The following is a 15163-nucleotide window of genomic DNA, read 5'->3' on the forward strand; positions in this document are numbered from 1 at the left end:
AAAGACCAGACAGACAAATCATCTTTGTTCTGTTGACCTCCAGGTGGCGCTGTGCCTCGAGTCCCAGTCTGCCTGCAGCTGACAGAAGAAGACTTGGAGGCCAACAAACTGGACCCTAAAGAGGTCTGGACTTGTAACGGTTTCATGTCCTCAGTGTAGCTTTGGAGCTAACCCTGTCCTCTGTGTGCGCAGGTGGATAAAAACCTGAGGGAGAGTTCGGATGAGAACTTGGTGGAGCATTCACAGAAACAGTTTGGTTCAACAGAGCAACAAAGCACCAACCTGCTGTACCATCACATGCTCCCAAACCACGAGGTCCAACAGCTGGAGCTTCACTCACCTCTTTTTACTAGTAGTGTTGGCCATTACAGCATGTGAGTATAGTAACTCCCTCTTTGTTTCTGATAGGTGAATAATTCTGCACGGATGACTCAGCGTGACTTGGGGGTTGTTAGCGGGGTGGACTCCCCTCTCTCCTCCTCCATCCACCCTCTCCCCAAACAGCAGAACCTGCCTCAGAGGCCCACCAGCCTCCACCTTCTACCAAAACCTAATCAGACCCCCTCAGCCTCCTCTCGTTTGAAGCTGGCCAAGCTGAAGTCAAACCACAGACAGGTAAGAGCTTCAGTGATCGTCCATTCATTTTCTTGAGATCTCGTCACCATGACCCTGACAGTGGCGTTGGTAGGTTAAGGTTCTGAAGCCCTGTGTATATCTGACCCAGTCTGTTTCGATTGCTGGCTCCTCCAGCTTGAACATCTATTGATCTCTTAACTCATTGGCATGCCTCATGAAGTGTAGGCCTGCCATTGGCTTATAGAAGCTGTTTGTTATTAACAGTTACCTTAGTTACCACAGAAACCCAAACAGCAGGGCCACCTTCATTAGACCCAGACCCGACCCAACCACATGCTCCTTATTGGCCCCAACAAATTGTTGTTTTCTTGCATCACTCAAACAGAACACTGTGTTTCAGGTGGAAACAGGTGTTGCTAAAATGAACACAGTTACAGTTGCTTCTTCTGTGGAGCCCCACATGGTGACAACAGTAACAAACAACACCAGCACAAGGGCCACTGGCTACAGCGCAGGTGTCCCCACCTTGGTGACTAATGGCATCGTAGGTGGAGGTCGAACCAATCCGGCAGGGCCACAGCTGGAGGACGAAGACAAGACAGAGGGAGGGATGATAGTAGGAGATGTGAACCGCATGAACCTGCTCAACTCCAGTCCTGATGAACAGGAGCCACTGCTGAGGAGAGAGATGCCTCCTGCTGAGAGTGAACCCCCGACTCATCTGCATCAGCAGCAGGCACGAGCTGGAAACATCCTGTCAGGGCGAGGCTCAAACTTCAACAACAACAACAACAACACCAAGGCCCTACCATCACACATCAAGGTCCAGGGAGGTCAGCTTCAATCTGAAGAAAGAATCGGACCAGAGATCTGCAAGGGTTGGACAATCAACAAAGCAGAGCCTGAGCTTCATCAGCAGGTTGGTGTATACCTTCCAGTGTCTCCAGTTATACATCTGGAAGACAAGGTTCAGCTTTCTAGTCCACCACAAGTGATACCAGGCTACAGGGATCACTGTTCTGGCTTACCACCAAGCTTGGCAAAATCTTCACAAGTGCTAGTCCCAGAGGTCCCAGAAATGCTAGCTTCACAAGCACAGGACCAGGTTACCATAACCTCAACCACATCTCTAAAAGATCAATGTGAAGAAGCCTTAGCCTTGGCTCCAGGAATTCAAGATTTGAAAACTCCATCCTCAGATCCAGAAGTTCTCGTCTTGAATCCAAACATTTCATCTTTAGATGTTCAGGACCCAAAAATCCCAGAGTCACTGAACCCTGAAGATTCAGAGAGTACATCTCCAGCTAAAGCTAAAACACTACAATCACCCGGCCCGGGTCTACAGTCTGCAGTTCTGCTGCGGAACCACATTGGACCAGCAAGGCCAAAGAGATCTGTGCGACCCTGTTCACTGGATTTGTCCACAACCTGCGTGTCCTCAGGTAAGTCAAGGTTAAATGTGTTTTTACATGATGTTATCATTCAGGCAGTAATCATTACTCACAGGTGTCCTAAAGGGAACTTAGTCTTTCTGGCAGATCTCTTGGGTGTAGAAAGACCTTCATGCTTGGTGATCCTTTTAGTTTATCTCACTATGACAGAAAGGTCTCATGGTTTCCTACAATCACCACTCTGTCGAGCAGAGAAGGAGAGCGACATGTATACAGTCATAAAGACATCTGAACACAGGGGCCCCACTGTAAAACCACTATGGGGGTTCTTGTCTTAGGTGAATGTATTTCACTGTGACTCAAGGAGCAACACAGTTCTCAGATATCATTTCTACCTCATTGTTGTTTTGCACATTGTAAGAGAAGCAGTACTAACCGTTGTCCTCAATCATCCGGACACTACAGTCCCTTTCACAAACGCAGAGATCAAGCGTGCCAACTTGTTGGGCTGTTAAGGTTTGTTAATCATTTCAGATTTGCTTTCATGAAATCAGTTTGCCAGCCAGTATAGGACACTAACGGGCCCCAAGAGTAGTCAGTGCATCTGTGGGAATCAGGCAGGCCCCAGTGCATCAGGTAGGTCAGGTCACAAACTCCCATTCAGCAGAAAAATGTCCAGAAATGGCAGAAGCCCTAAAAGAAACACTTACACTCACAACACTTCACCATGTTCTGTTTTCATGAATGAAATCTTCAAGATGTGTGAATGCACCCATCTGCTCAACAAATGCTTTCCTCTTCCTCTCATCAGATGATGTTTCTCTGACAGATGATGGCAGTCTGAGCGCCTCAGGAGAGAAGATCAAACGGCGTGTAAAGACTCCGTATACCCTGAAGAAATGGCGTCCTGCCTCATGGGTCGTACCCACAGATAGAGCCTTTGACCCTGACTTTGAGTTCAACACCAGTGGCGGTAGCAGCATTCAGACCAACTTCTCTTCTGGTCCTCTGAGAGCTGGAAGCTTTGGCATCCCTAAAATCAACCAATCAAAATCAAGCATGGCTGTCTTTTTGGTTGGAGGTGGAGCCACAGCGACCACCACCTCTGAGCCCGATGAAATGACCTGTTTCTAAAAGTGTGGATTTGTTTCCTCTTTTTACTTAGTCTTCCTTTCTTTCTTTCATCACTGTTGTAGAAAATAAGGACTGTGCTGCCCCCTTCAAGCTCCCCAACAGAATCTGGACCTTACCCTGGATTAAAAGATCTACAGGGACACAGCAGCCCTGACGTCCTGTGACAGAAGGGCTGTAAAGTCAAACTGTAGGGACTGCTGCTTGTATTTACATATTCTTGATTCAGTTTGCCCCTTTAGGAGTTTTGCCACAGATGGGACCAGTCCTTTGACCATTCGTCATCGAGCTTTCAGGCTCATGTCCACAATATCAGAAATATAGATTTCCATTTGTTTCAAAGTAAGAAGACTTAACTTCTACATGGCTTCTGCTGCGTCTAGTTTTCTGGCTCGTGATTTGGCTGCTTCTTTTTCTAAACTCAGTAGCAACATTTTAACCCTGAAAATCAAGTTAGCGTGAAGCTTATGAATCTTGATTGGTGCTTTGGTGAAGGAGGTTCTGTAGACCTCAGGGGTCCCATAGGCTCACCAAGGTGTGGTCAGTAATGAGTGGCATAGTGCTGACCCTATCAGAGAGCTCAAGTCGCCCATGTTCCTGTTGTGGCTAGTCTTCAGGCTTTTGTTTAGGAGGGTTGCTTGTGGGTGTGGTCTCTATCTTACACGAGGACTGAAGCCCCCCGTGACTTTGAAAATGTCTGACAGTCCATCGTACAGAACAGGAAGTCGTGGGTTCAGTCTCTGACTGTAGCAGGTCAGGGTGTTTAGTAGTTTGTCAGTGTGACAGGAGCGGGTTGAAGGAAGTTATCAGTCATAATTTAAAGCACTTTAAAAAGAGATTGATGTTATTTAGGGCACTAAAGAACCATATCAGGACACCGTGTGCATTACAGTAGTAAGAGAACGTGTTTCCTCTGTGTTGGTGTGTCTTTGTAAAGTGTTCTGTTTGATTTGAAGCTTCAAGCCTTTACTCTGTCTATGCAGTCAGCTCCCAGCGCCTCCTCTATGTGTTTGGCTGTAACTTTAACTTGATCACTGTTGGAGGAACTTTATCCTTTTGTAATTTTGCACTTTATTTCTGGAAGTATTCGCAACTGCCTGTTAGCGCCATGATAGAGCTAAAGGATGGAGAAGGAAACAGATGCTATGAAAGCAGAGATGAACCAGAGTTCACCATCCGCCTTGTGAACTGCGTCAACTCGGCCACGTAAAACCTCCTCAGGTATCTTTAAATGGTTCATGAAGGCTGGACAGCCTTCAGAGAAGTCCCAAGTCTTTAAAAGACTCCAAATCTGTCCTATTTAAATGTTGTGCTGTCCCCATCCAGAGACGGGTGAGTGGACGAGTCAGAGCTTAAAGCTCTCGTGAGCAGACTGAAAGGAAGGTCAGTCTAAAGGTCGCCATTTGATTCAAGCAGCATGTTTGAAAGTCAGTGATATTGACACCTCGTCACGATCCATACCTGACAGCAGCACTAACTGCTCAGCACTTTCAGACAGCACCGTCTCTCTGTTTGTTACCATGGTTACTGCGTCATTCATTTATGACGTGCTTTAACCGGCAGACACAGAAGACTACACAGTGGTACCCGATCGATCGTCACAACAGGCGTAATGGTGTTGGAAAGGAAGCGGGACGGAGCGAGACGACACCTGAACAAACTCAACGAACTTTACCTCAGTCTCATTGTTCCATCTCACAGCACACTGTGCTCTGTGCTCTCATTGGTCAACAGCTCTGATGCGACAGAACACATCAAAGACAGAAAATCAAATCAGACATGCTTTCTGTCGGGAGGGCATGAAACATCATAGACATTGATTATGTTCACTTTAAGATAATCCTTTATTCTTTATTCATCTTACAGTGTTACAGCAGCAAATATTGCAAACAAAAGAAGCACAGTGAAGAATAAAAACAGAACAGATAACAAATATAAATGAATAGTTAAAGAACCAACAACAGAGCTGCAGTTGTAACATGATGCACGTCTGTACACAACAACATGCATACAGTGCAGATATGGATGAACATGTTGACTCAGTCAGTGAAGCGATCACACGTCTGCCTGTTGTAATCGAGCGTATAACGTGGAGTCTGACCTCGGCTTTAATATATTCAGCATTTACGTGTTGCACAGCATTTATTTCATTTATTTGAACAAACTAAGCATCTTGTCTGTCCCGTGACTCTGTACTCATTTAGACAAGTGATCAAAGTTAACCAAGCAGTATCCTTAACTTGTATATTTTCATGTTATTAACAGGTTATAGTCGTGGTGGTAGACCGTTTTTAAATGCTCGTTTTCTGAATGGAGTTTGGTGTGGAGTTTTTTTAAACTAAAATAACTGAAAAAAGTGATTTATCTGCTAAATAACAAACTGTTGTCCTTTTGCGTCCACTCCATGAACAGGATCTATGATTGTGTTCCTGTTAGTGTCGAATGATGCCTTCGAAAATGTATTTACGTTTTGTAATCTGTGCATTTTCTACTGTTTCTACTGTTTTTTGATATGCTAATGTGTACAGACGTGCCCTGGGTATCGTTTTGTTTCGCATGAAATATGTGAAGGCTGATTTGCGTGAACTAGCCTGGAGCTAACTGTAGCAACGGGGCTAATATCAGATACTTACTGTTTTAGGTGGGTATAACTCAATAACCACAAGGAAAGAAGTGTATTATTATCCCTGGATGAGGACCTATAGGCCTACAGATTTTTAACCATGAGATCATTGTTCAAAGAACTTTCAGCTTTAAAATCAGCCATGATGGTCAGCTAGCTCTGGTTTAGCTAACCCTACTGTAGCTAGCTCTCATTTAGCTAACATGAGTGTAGCTAGCTCTGGTTATTAAGCCTGAGAAACTACAAAACTGTTCAGTCTCTTTAGGAATATTATATTCTTTCCTTGGGTGCAGCTAGCCCTTATTTAGCTAGCTATTTTTGAGACATCCCTGGGTAAGATAACACTGCGGTCTAATTAGCTTACCATGCTTTAGCTACCGTGGCTCTGGAGCTTTAGCCTCTTATAAAATAATCCAAGAACATTAAGTGTGTTCAGACCACCTAAGAAACAACAAATCACCTAATATCATTCAGGCTTTTATGACTTTTTGCATATTTGTCTTGAACAGCTGTTGCCCCACATTGATACACATGATATTAGCTTTAGCAAGCTAGCAGCATATCCTACAAGTGCGTTTTCAGGTCAGGCGGAGCCCGGCAGGTCAAATCTGAACAGGCCGACCCCAGCAGGTCGCATGGGTCAGTTCTATTTTATTCAGTAAGTGTGTGCTTTCTGTTTCACACACACCTGGTAATAAAATAAATACATCTGCATTTAAGTTAGTCTACATTTACTGCTTTTACCCAATAATAAAAGCCAATCCCAGCTGTCATTGGATGAGAGGCGGGGTTACACCCTGATGAGCCAATCACAGCGCTGACACATAGAGACAGTAAATCAGACACATTCACACCTACGGACAGTTCAGAGTCAGCAGGTAAGCAGCATGTGTTTGGACTGTGGGAGGAAGCATGAGAGAAGCCACGCCATGCACAGGGAGAACATGCAGACTCCACACAGAGAGGCTCCTGACAGATGGGGATTCAAACCAGCAACCTCCTCACTGACAGGGGACAGCCATGTGACACTGTGCGAGTTACTAAAACGTGTATGCAGTTTATAAAACAGGTGCTTGAAATGGAAAGCGTGCATGTCACCTCCTGGGCTCCGAGCACCTGACCTCATTAAAAACAGTTTCTGAAGGTTTTTAAAGGAATCTAAAGTCTGCTGGCACATTTATCAGCTTAATTAGCTCTTATGCCTCGTCTTTTGTTTTGAAAATGGCCGTCGGTCCACATTAGCTTTCATCTTTGTGCTTAAACTTACAATATGTCAGAGAGAGTCTGTACTGGAGGATTAACCCTTTAAAGTCATTTCCTGTAGCTTCTACTTATCATTCATGTCATTGAATAGATCACGCCTTCTGCATGACAGATCACCTCAAACGTTGGTGATGTACGTCTCTTTCGCTGCCTATCAGTCTGCTTGAACTTATCAGTGTTTAAATGTGGACAGATGCAGAAAGGACGCAGGACGATGAGTCTCTGCCACAGCTCTGTAAATAAAACACACATTATAAACCTTTAGTTTAAACTCCACTGATGATTCTGGGACGTCTGAATCTTCGTCTGCTCGTCAATATTTTGTGCATTCTTTGGTTATGTGTCTTCTAAATGTGATAGCTGAGACTCTCCGATGTTGTAAATATTCATTATCACACATTGTATACTTTCATATGGGACCAAGTGTCACTCCTGTAAACTGTCAGTGTTGTATTCACCGTAGGACTCACACTGAGCATGATGCACCATTCTTCCGATTATTAACCTTTGTGCTTCAGACCTCAACATGATGTAAATCCACGTCACAGAAAAATAAAGAAATATCAGTTCATTCAATAAAGTGCAGAGGCTGTCTCAGAGCGTTTTATTCACTGAACTCATCCAGGTCAGTTTGTGCTTGTGCTGCTGTGTTTTAATAACATCAGTGTTATGTGTGAAGACATTTATTATCATGTTTCAGGTGAAGCTCTAAACAGTTTTATGCGTGCTGGACTAAACAGAGATGTGCTGAAGACAAACTAAGATCTTGTCACACAAACGTAAATGAATAAAAACAGCACATTACAGAGTCTGAAGCAGATCAGATGAGTATCCAGGACACATTAAAGAGGATATTTATATAAAGCAGCATTTGTTAGTATTTCATCATTTGACGTTTAGCATTAGTTTACAGCTAGCAGTGCAGTCAAATGTGTGTGTGTGTGTGTGTGTGTCGTTGGCTGGAGGGGCTCCTGTTCATTTCTGTCTTGGGCCCAAACTGGCTTTACGTTGTCATGACGACCAGGACCCTGAAGAGAGACGGGCAGAACCTGGAGCTTTTATTACTCTTCTACTTCGTCATTATCTTCCTTCATCGTTGGATCGCTGCTTTCTGATTCTGTTCCTTCATAAAGATCTTTGAAAGGAACTCTGTGCTTTTTAAAGAGACAACAGCGCCACCTAGTGGACCAACTTTAAAAGGAAGGCAACAGAATGAGATTATTTCTCTCTTCTAGTCCCTCTCGTGGACTCATTGTATAATTACATAGAGACACATGTAATGTGCTATGATTATGAACATCTAAAAAGAAACATTGCAATGTATTTGTCAGAAATAATATTATTTTATTTTTGTACGATTCTGTTCCCTCAAAGGGGGTCTAGACCCCTCCTAGACCTTCCAGGGGGTCTAGACCCCTCCTAGACCTTCCAGGGGGTCTGGACCCCTCTTTTCTTTAAACATTTAGGAACTGTATTTAAATTAGCAAAATCTGTTTTAAAGTATCATAGTCTTGATATTACTTTGTGTTTTTAAAACCAATCAAATAATTACATTAAATTATTTATATTTAATTGTGTAATTCCAACAGTGTCCGCAGGTGTCGCTGTTTGAATGTCACCGTGTTTCTTTAAGACGTACTTCCGGGTTGAGAGGTCAGGTTTCCCGGTTTGAATCCTGTGCAGGATGGAGCAGAGAGGACGGATTTGTAGTTTTTAACATTTTAAATCTTTCTTTTAAAGGATTGTTCTGGAAGCTTCAGGTAAAACCTCTTTAACGTGTCGTTGTTAGCATGCTAACAGGCTAACAGGCTAGCTGTAGCTCAACTGTTAAAGGTTATCTTTACTCACTTTATACATTTATAACTTAAAGTTTATAACTGTTAATAATTCTTAAAGTGTATACATGTTAATAACTTTTCAAGGTTATTAGATTTATTAGACTTATATCTTTGAACAGTGACTGAAGGTCTGTGAACCGGTCCGGACTCGTTTCTGGTCCCGTTAGAGTCCATGAGACAGGTGATTAACACACACACACACACACACACACACACACACCTACACACCTACACACACACACACACACACACACACACACACACACACACACACACACACACACACACACACACACCTTATGGACTTGGGTCAACTCGGATTATCCGGCTCCTCATAACAGGATTGAATTTAATTTCTCTTGGAGCTGTTGTCATGGCAACAGGAGTTTAAAAGTGTAGGTGTAAGAATATATTATATAAAATATATATTATGTTTGGATATATATATATATATATATATATATATATATATATATATATATATATATATATATATATATATATATATGAGCTTGTTGGTAGAGCAGTTTGAACCTGTGAGTCTTTATAACAGGTCTGTAGTTTGTTTTGTTAAACTCCACGCTGCCTTCATTAAAGTGTCTCTGTAACCTGCTGTGTGTGATCCAGGATGGAGACCCCTTAGAGCCCGTCTCTTCCCACTGTCAACAATGAGTCCTGCTCAGTGTGGACCACAGGGCGGGGTCAGTGTGGACCACAGGACAGGGTCAGTGTAGACCACAGGACGGAGTCAGTGTAGACCACAGGGCGGGGTCAGTGTGGACCACAGGGCGGGGTCAGTGTGGACCACAGGGCGGGGTCAGTGTGGACCACAGGGCGGGGTCAGTGTAGACCACAGGGCGGGGTCAGTGTAGACCACAGGGCGGGGTCAGTGTAGACCACAGGGCGGGGTCAGTGTAGACCACAGGGCGGGGTCAGTGTGGACCACAGGGCGGGGTCAGTGTAGACCACAGGGCGGGGTCAGTGTAGACCACAGGGCGGGGTCAGTGTGGACCACAGGGCGGGGTCAGTGTAGACCACAGGGCGGGGTCAGTGTAGACCACAGGGCGGGGTCAGTGTAGACCACAGGGCGGGGTCAGTGTGGACCACAGGGCGGGGTCAGTGTTTGCAGACTGTGGTCCACCACCATCTCTTTGGTCTTGAAGTTGTTTATCTGATGTGGTTCCACCTGCACCATCCCTCAGTCCTTTAGCAGGCTCCTGTCCTCCAGTCAGTCTCTGACCCCCATCCACCACACTGTTCCTCCTCTAAACCCCAACAGACCCTCAGCCACAGTTCAGTGTGCTGTGTTTGAGTTTGACACATGGGGAGATCAACAATCTGTGATCCTTTGCAGTCGCTCGCCACGTCTCCGTCCTGAATAACTGAAACACGGTCCACCTGTCAGCATGGATTCGGCGCTGCTGATTGGGTGGCAGCAGGAGAAGGAGGAGCTTAAACAGGAACTGTGTCGCCTGCACACGGAGCTGGCCGAGAGTCGAGCAGAGAGGGAGGAGCTTGATTCCAGGAGCAGAGCGCTCAATGACAGGGTGAGGAGGGGGAGGGGGAGGGGGGACCATGGGATCATCTGGGTCAATCTAAACATCAACTCTCTCTCTCTTCAGCTGCTCCAGTCAGTGTCTCCCTCGCTCGCCCTCTCCCTGCAGGTGGAGGGCGAGCAGAGGGAGTGGAAGAAGAGGGTGAGGGACGGGAGAGAGCGAGAGGCGAGGCAGGCCCTGCTCATCCACCGACTGCAGAACAAGGTGAGGACTGAGTGTGTGTCTGACCTTCAGAGCAACACGCTCAATGTTTACAGTTTATCACAACATCAATCCAATCATGTCCTCACCTGTCTGTCAGCACCATCAGTAACAGTCCTGGGGAACAAATCTGTCTAAATACACAGAGAAACCTTCACTGTATGTCAACATGTAGACGTCTGTTTGTCTGTGTAAGACCAACATGTAACCTTTGTATCTGTGAGACACCAAAAGGACGAAAAGAAGTCTCTCTCTCTCTCTGTCTCTGTCTCTCTCTCTCTCTGTCTCTCTCTCTGTCTGTCTCTCTCTCTCTCTCTCTCTGTCTCTCTCTCTCTCTCTGTCTCTCTCTCTCTCTCTGTCTCTCTCTCTGTCTCTGTCTCTCTCTCTCTCTGTCTCTCTCTCTCTGTCTGTCTCTCTCTCTCTCTCTCTCTCTCTCTCGCTCTCTCTCACAGAAGCCTTTTGAGACATCAAAAGGATTTAAAATAATGAAACACTGTACAGGTAGGATAATAACGGCCTGAGAAGTGAACTAGGACTCTGTTCCAGGTTAAGAGTCTGTACTCACGCTGGTCATGTGGACTTCCTGTAGACTCTTATTGGTTGTTTTTCTTCTTGCCTAAGTTGTGTTGTTGTTTTGTGTGCAGGTGTTGGAGTACAGAGAGCAGTGTGAACGTTTAGGGCTTCAGCTGCAGGACAGACACACACAGCTCATCAACACTGAGGTGAGTCTGCACAACTACTGCCACTACCACTAATGTGCACTACTACCACTAATGTGCACTACTGCCACTAATGTGCACTACTGCCACTAATGTGCACTACTGTCACTAATGTGCACTACTGCCACTAATGTGCACTACTGTCACTAATGTGCACTACTGCCACTAATGTGCACTACTGCCACTAATGTGCACTACTGCCACTAATGTGCACTACTGCCACTAATGTGCACTACTGTCACTAATGTGCACTACTGCCACTAATGTGCACTACTGCCACTAATGTGCACTTCTACCACTAATGTGCACTACTGCCACTAATGTGCACTTCTACCACTAATGTGCACTACTGCCACTAATGTGCACTACTGCCACTAATGTGCACTACTGCCACTAATTTGAACTTCTACCACTAATGTGCACTACTGCCACTAATGTGCACTACTGCCACTAATGTGCACTACTGCCACTAATTTGAACTTCTACCACTAATGTGCACTACTGCCACTAATGTGCACTACTACCACTAATGTGCACTACTGCCACTAATGTGCACTTCTACCACTAATGTGCACTACTGCCACTAATGTGAACTTCTACCACTAATGTGCACTACTACCACTAATGTGCACTACTGCCACTAATATGCACTACTGCCACTAATGTGCACTTCTACCACTAATGTGCACTACTGCCACTAATGTGCACTACTACCACTAATGTGCACTACTGCCACTAATGTACACTACTGCCACTAATGTGCACTACTGCCACTAATGTGCACTACTGCCACTAATGTGCACTACTACCACTAATGTGCACTACTACCACTAATGTGCACTACTGCCACTAATGTGCACTACTACCACTAATGTGCACTACTGCCACTAATGTACACTACTGCCACTAATGTGCACTACTGCCACTAATGTGCACTACTGCCACTAATGTGCACTTCTACCACTAATGTGCACTACTGCCACTAATGTGCACTACTACCACTAATGTGCACTACTGTCACTAATGTGCACTACTGCCTCTAATGTGCACTACTGCCACTAATGTGCACTACTGTCACTAATGTGCACTACTGCCTCTAATGTGCACTACTGCCACTAATGTGCACTACTGCTACTAATGTACACTACTGCCACTAATGTGCACTACTGCCACTAATGTGCACTACTGCCACTAATGTGCACTACTGCCACTAATGTGCACTACTACCACTAATGTGCACTACTGCCACTAATGTGCACTACTGCCACTAATGTGCACTTCTACCACTAATGTGCACTACTGCCTCTAATGTGCACTACTGCCACTAATGTGCACTACTGCCACTAATGTGCACTTCTACCACTAATGTGCACTACTGCCACTAATGTGCACTACTGCCACTAATGTGAACTTCTACCACTAATGTACACTACTGTCACTAATGTGCACTACTGCCACTAATGTGCACTACTACCACTAATGTGCACTACTGCCACTAATGTGCACTACTACCACTAATGTGCACTACTGCCACTAATGTGCACTACTGCCACTAATGTGCACTACTACCACTAATGTACACTACTGCCACTAATGTGTACTACTGCCACTAATGTACACTACTGCCACTAATGTACACTACTGCCTCTAATGTGCACTACTGTCACTAATGTACACTACTGCTACTAATGTACACTACTGCTACTAATGTGCACTACTGCCACTAATGTGCACTACTGCCACTAATGTACACTATTGCCACTAATGTACACTACTGCTACTAATGTACACTACTGCCACTAATGTGCACTACTGCCACTAATGTGCACTACTGTCACTAATGTACACTACTGCCACTAATGTGCACTACTGCTACTAATGTACACTACTGTCACTAATGTGCACTACTGCTACTAATGTACACTACTGCCACTAATGTGCACTACTGCCACTAATGTGCACTACTGCCACTAATGTACACTACTGCCACTAATGTGCACTACTGCCACTAATGTGCACTACTGCCACTAATGTGCACTACTGCTACTAATGTGCACTACTGCCACTAATGTGCACTACTGCCACTAATGTGCACTACTGCTACTAATGTACACTACTGCCACTAATGTGCACTACTGCCACTAATGTGCACTACTGCCACTAATGTACACTACTGCCACTAATGTGCACTACTGCTACTAATGTACACTACTGCTACTAATGGACACTACTACCACTAATGTGCACTACTGCCACTAATGTGCACTACTGCCACTAATGTGCACTACTACCACTAATGTGCACTACTGCCACTAATGTGCACTACTACCACTAATGTGCACTACTGCCACTAATGTGCACTACTGCCACTAATGTGCACTACTACCACTAATGTGCACTACTGTCACTAATGTGCACTACTACCACTAATGTGCACTACTGCCACTAATGTGCACTACTACCACTAATGTGCACTACTGCCACTAATGTGCACTACTGCCACTAATGTGCACTACTACCACTAATGTGCACTACTGCCACTAATGTGCACTACTGCCACTAATGTGCACTACTACCACTAATGTGCACTATTGCCTGTTTTCAGCAGAGGATCAGGGATGAGCACAGCGACTCTCTGGAGAGCGCCCTCATCAGGCTGGAGGAGGAACAACAGAGGTATGTGTGTGTGTGTGTGTGTGTGTTTGTTGGTGTAGACTTGTGTGTATGTATCTGAACTTGTGAAGGCATAATAGAGGGCCGAAGTCTAAACACAGACTGAGACACCAACATTACACAGAGTCATGATGTCATGATGATGTGGCGCCGGCTGAGCTTTTGTCTGAAAGGGGCTTGTGTGTGTTTCTCGTCAGGTCGGTTAGTCTCTCTGAGACGAACGCTCTCCTTCAGGAGGAGCTCAACCAATCGGAGCACGTCAACCAGGCCCAGAGGGAGGATCTTCATAAACTGACATTTGATTGGAAGAAAGCCATGGAGGAGGCGGAGCAGAAGGAAAATGATTGGCAGAGAGAGAGGGAGGTCTGTTTGGAGGTTTTTCTTTATAGTTTAAGGCGGCTGTTCTCCATGCATATCCTTTAGAGAGTGAGTGTGTGTGTGTGTGTGTGTGTGTGTGTGTGTGTGTGTGTGTGTGTGTGTGTGTGTGTGTGTGTGTGTGTGTGTGTGTGTGTGTGTGTGTGTGTGTGTGTGTGTGTGTGTGTGTGTGTGTGTGTCCAGAGTCTGTCAGCTCATGCAGGTCAGCAGCAGGCTCGCTTGCTGTCAGTTTGGAGGTCTGTTGTCACTCTGAGACGTCACTGTAACAGCGTCAAAACCGCCGCAGACAGGTGCGTACACCTGCGTGTGACCGTTAAAAAGAGCGCTCACACTTTGAGACTGACCAACCCGTCTTTGTCTGCAGGGATCTGTGGCAGCTGAGGGCGGAGTTTTCTCGTCTGTCCTCCTCACTCCTCTCCAGCTGTGACTCCGTCTCCTCCTCTCTGAGGCTGAGCGCTCCTCGCAGCACGCTCCCTGCTCCCTGCTCTCCTCCTCTCTCCTCCACCCTGCTCCTTCCTCTCAGGGCTCCACAACAGCTGGTCCTCCTCCTCCTCCCACCTCCTCCTCCACCCTGGGCACATTCACCTTAGGAGAGCTGGAGGACAAAGAGGAGGAGGAGGAGGAAAGGCGGAGGTGGCAGGAGAAGGAGGAGATGTCAGAGCTGAAGCTTCTTCATGAGACAAAAGTTTCAGAGCTGACTGAACGGTGAAACATTTACATGTTCTACATGCTGAGTTAGCAGCAGAGCTAGCCGTGTGCTAATTAGCCTCTTTCTGTAGAACCTCATGAAATGTGTCATACTGTCTCTCTCTCTGTC

General features: G+C 45.5%; 2 protein-coding genes across 3 annotated transcripts in view; both read left to right on the plus strand.

The window, feature by feature from the left end:
• LOC306819152 (bone morphogenetic protein receptor type-2-like) overlaps positions 1–7569 on the plus strand; it is a 28508-nt gene extending 20939 nt beyond the window's left edge. The window contains exons 14-18 of one of the 2 annotated variants that reach the window (XM_079372917.1): positions 44–123; positions 193–315; positions 409–615; positions 977–2018; positions 2797–7569. In XM_079372917.1, the coding sequence (XP_079229043.1) occupies positions 44–123; positions 193–315; positions 409–615; positions 977–2018; positions 2797–3101 (1757 nt within the window). In that variant the 3' untranslated portion in view covers positions 3102–7569. Of the gene's footprint in view, positions 1–43; positions 124–192; positions 316–408; positions 616–976; positions 2019–2778 lie in introns of both variants that reach the window. The other variant, XM_079372916.1, reaches the window with a different exon arrangement.
• Positions 7570–8578: 1009 nt separating this feature from the next.
• Positions 8579–14936, plus strand: LOC306819151 (centrosome-associated protein CEP250-like; the record flags this gene model as incomplete). The annotated part of the gene is made up of 8 exons (XM_079372915.1): positions 8579–8744; positions 10177–10369; positions 10445–10582; positions 11224–11301; positions 13904–13974; positions 14169–14334; positions 14530–14636; positions 14711–14936. Exons 2-8 carry the CDS (start codon positions 10229–10231, stop codon positions 14934–14936), a joined length of 927 nt encoding a protein of 308 aa, XP_079229041.1. The 5' UTR covers positions 8579–8744; positions 10177–10228.
• Positions 14937–15163: the final 227 nt, after the last annotated feature.

The sequence above is a fragment of the Symphodus melops genome (assembly GCF_947650265.1).
Source record: "Symphodus melops genome assembly, contig: scaffold_229, whole genome shotgun sequence".
Lineage (NCBI taxonomy): Eukaryota > Metazoa > Chordata > Actinopteri > Labriformes > Labridae > Symphodus > Symphodus melops.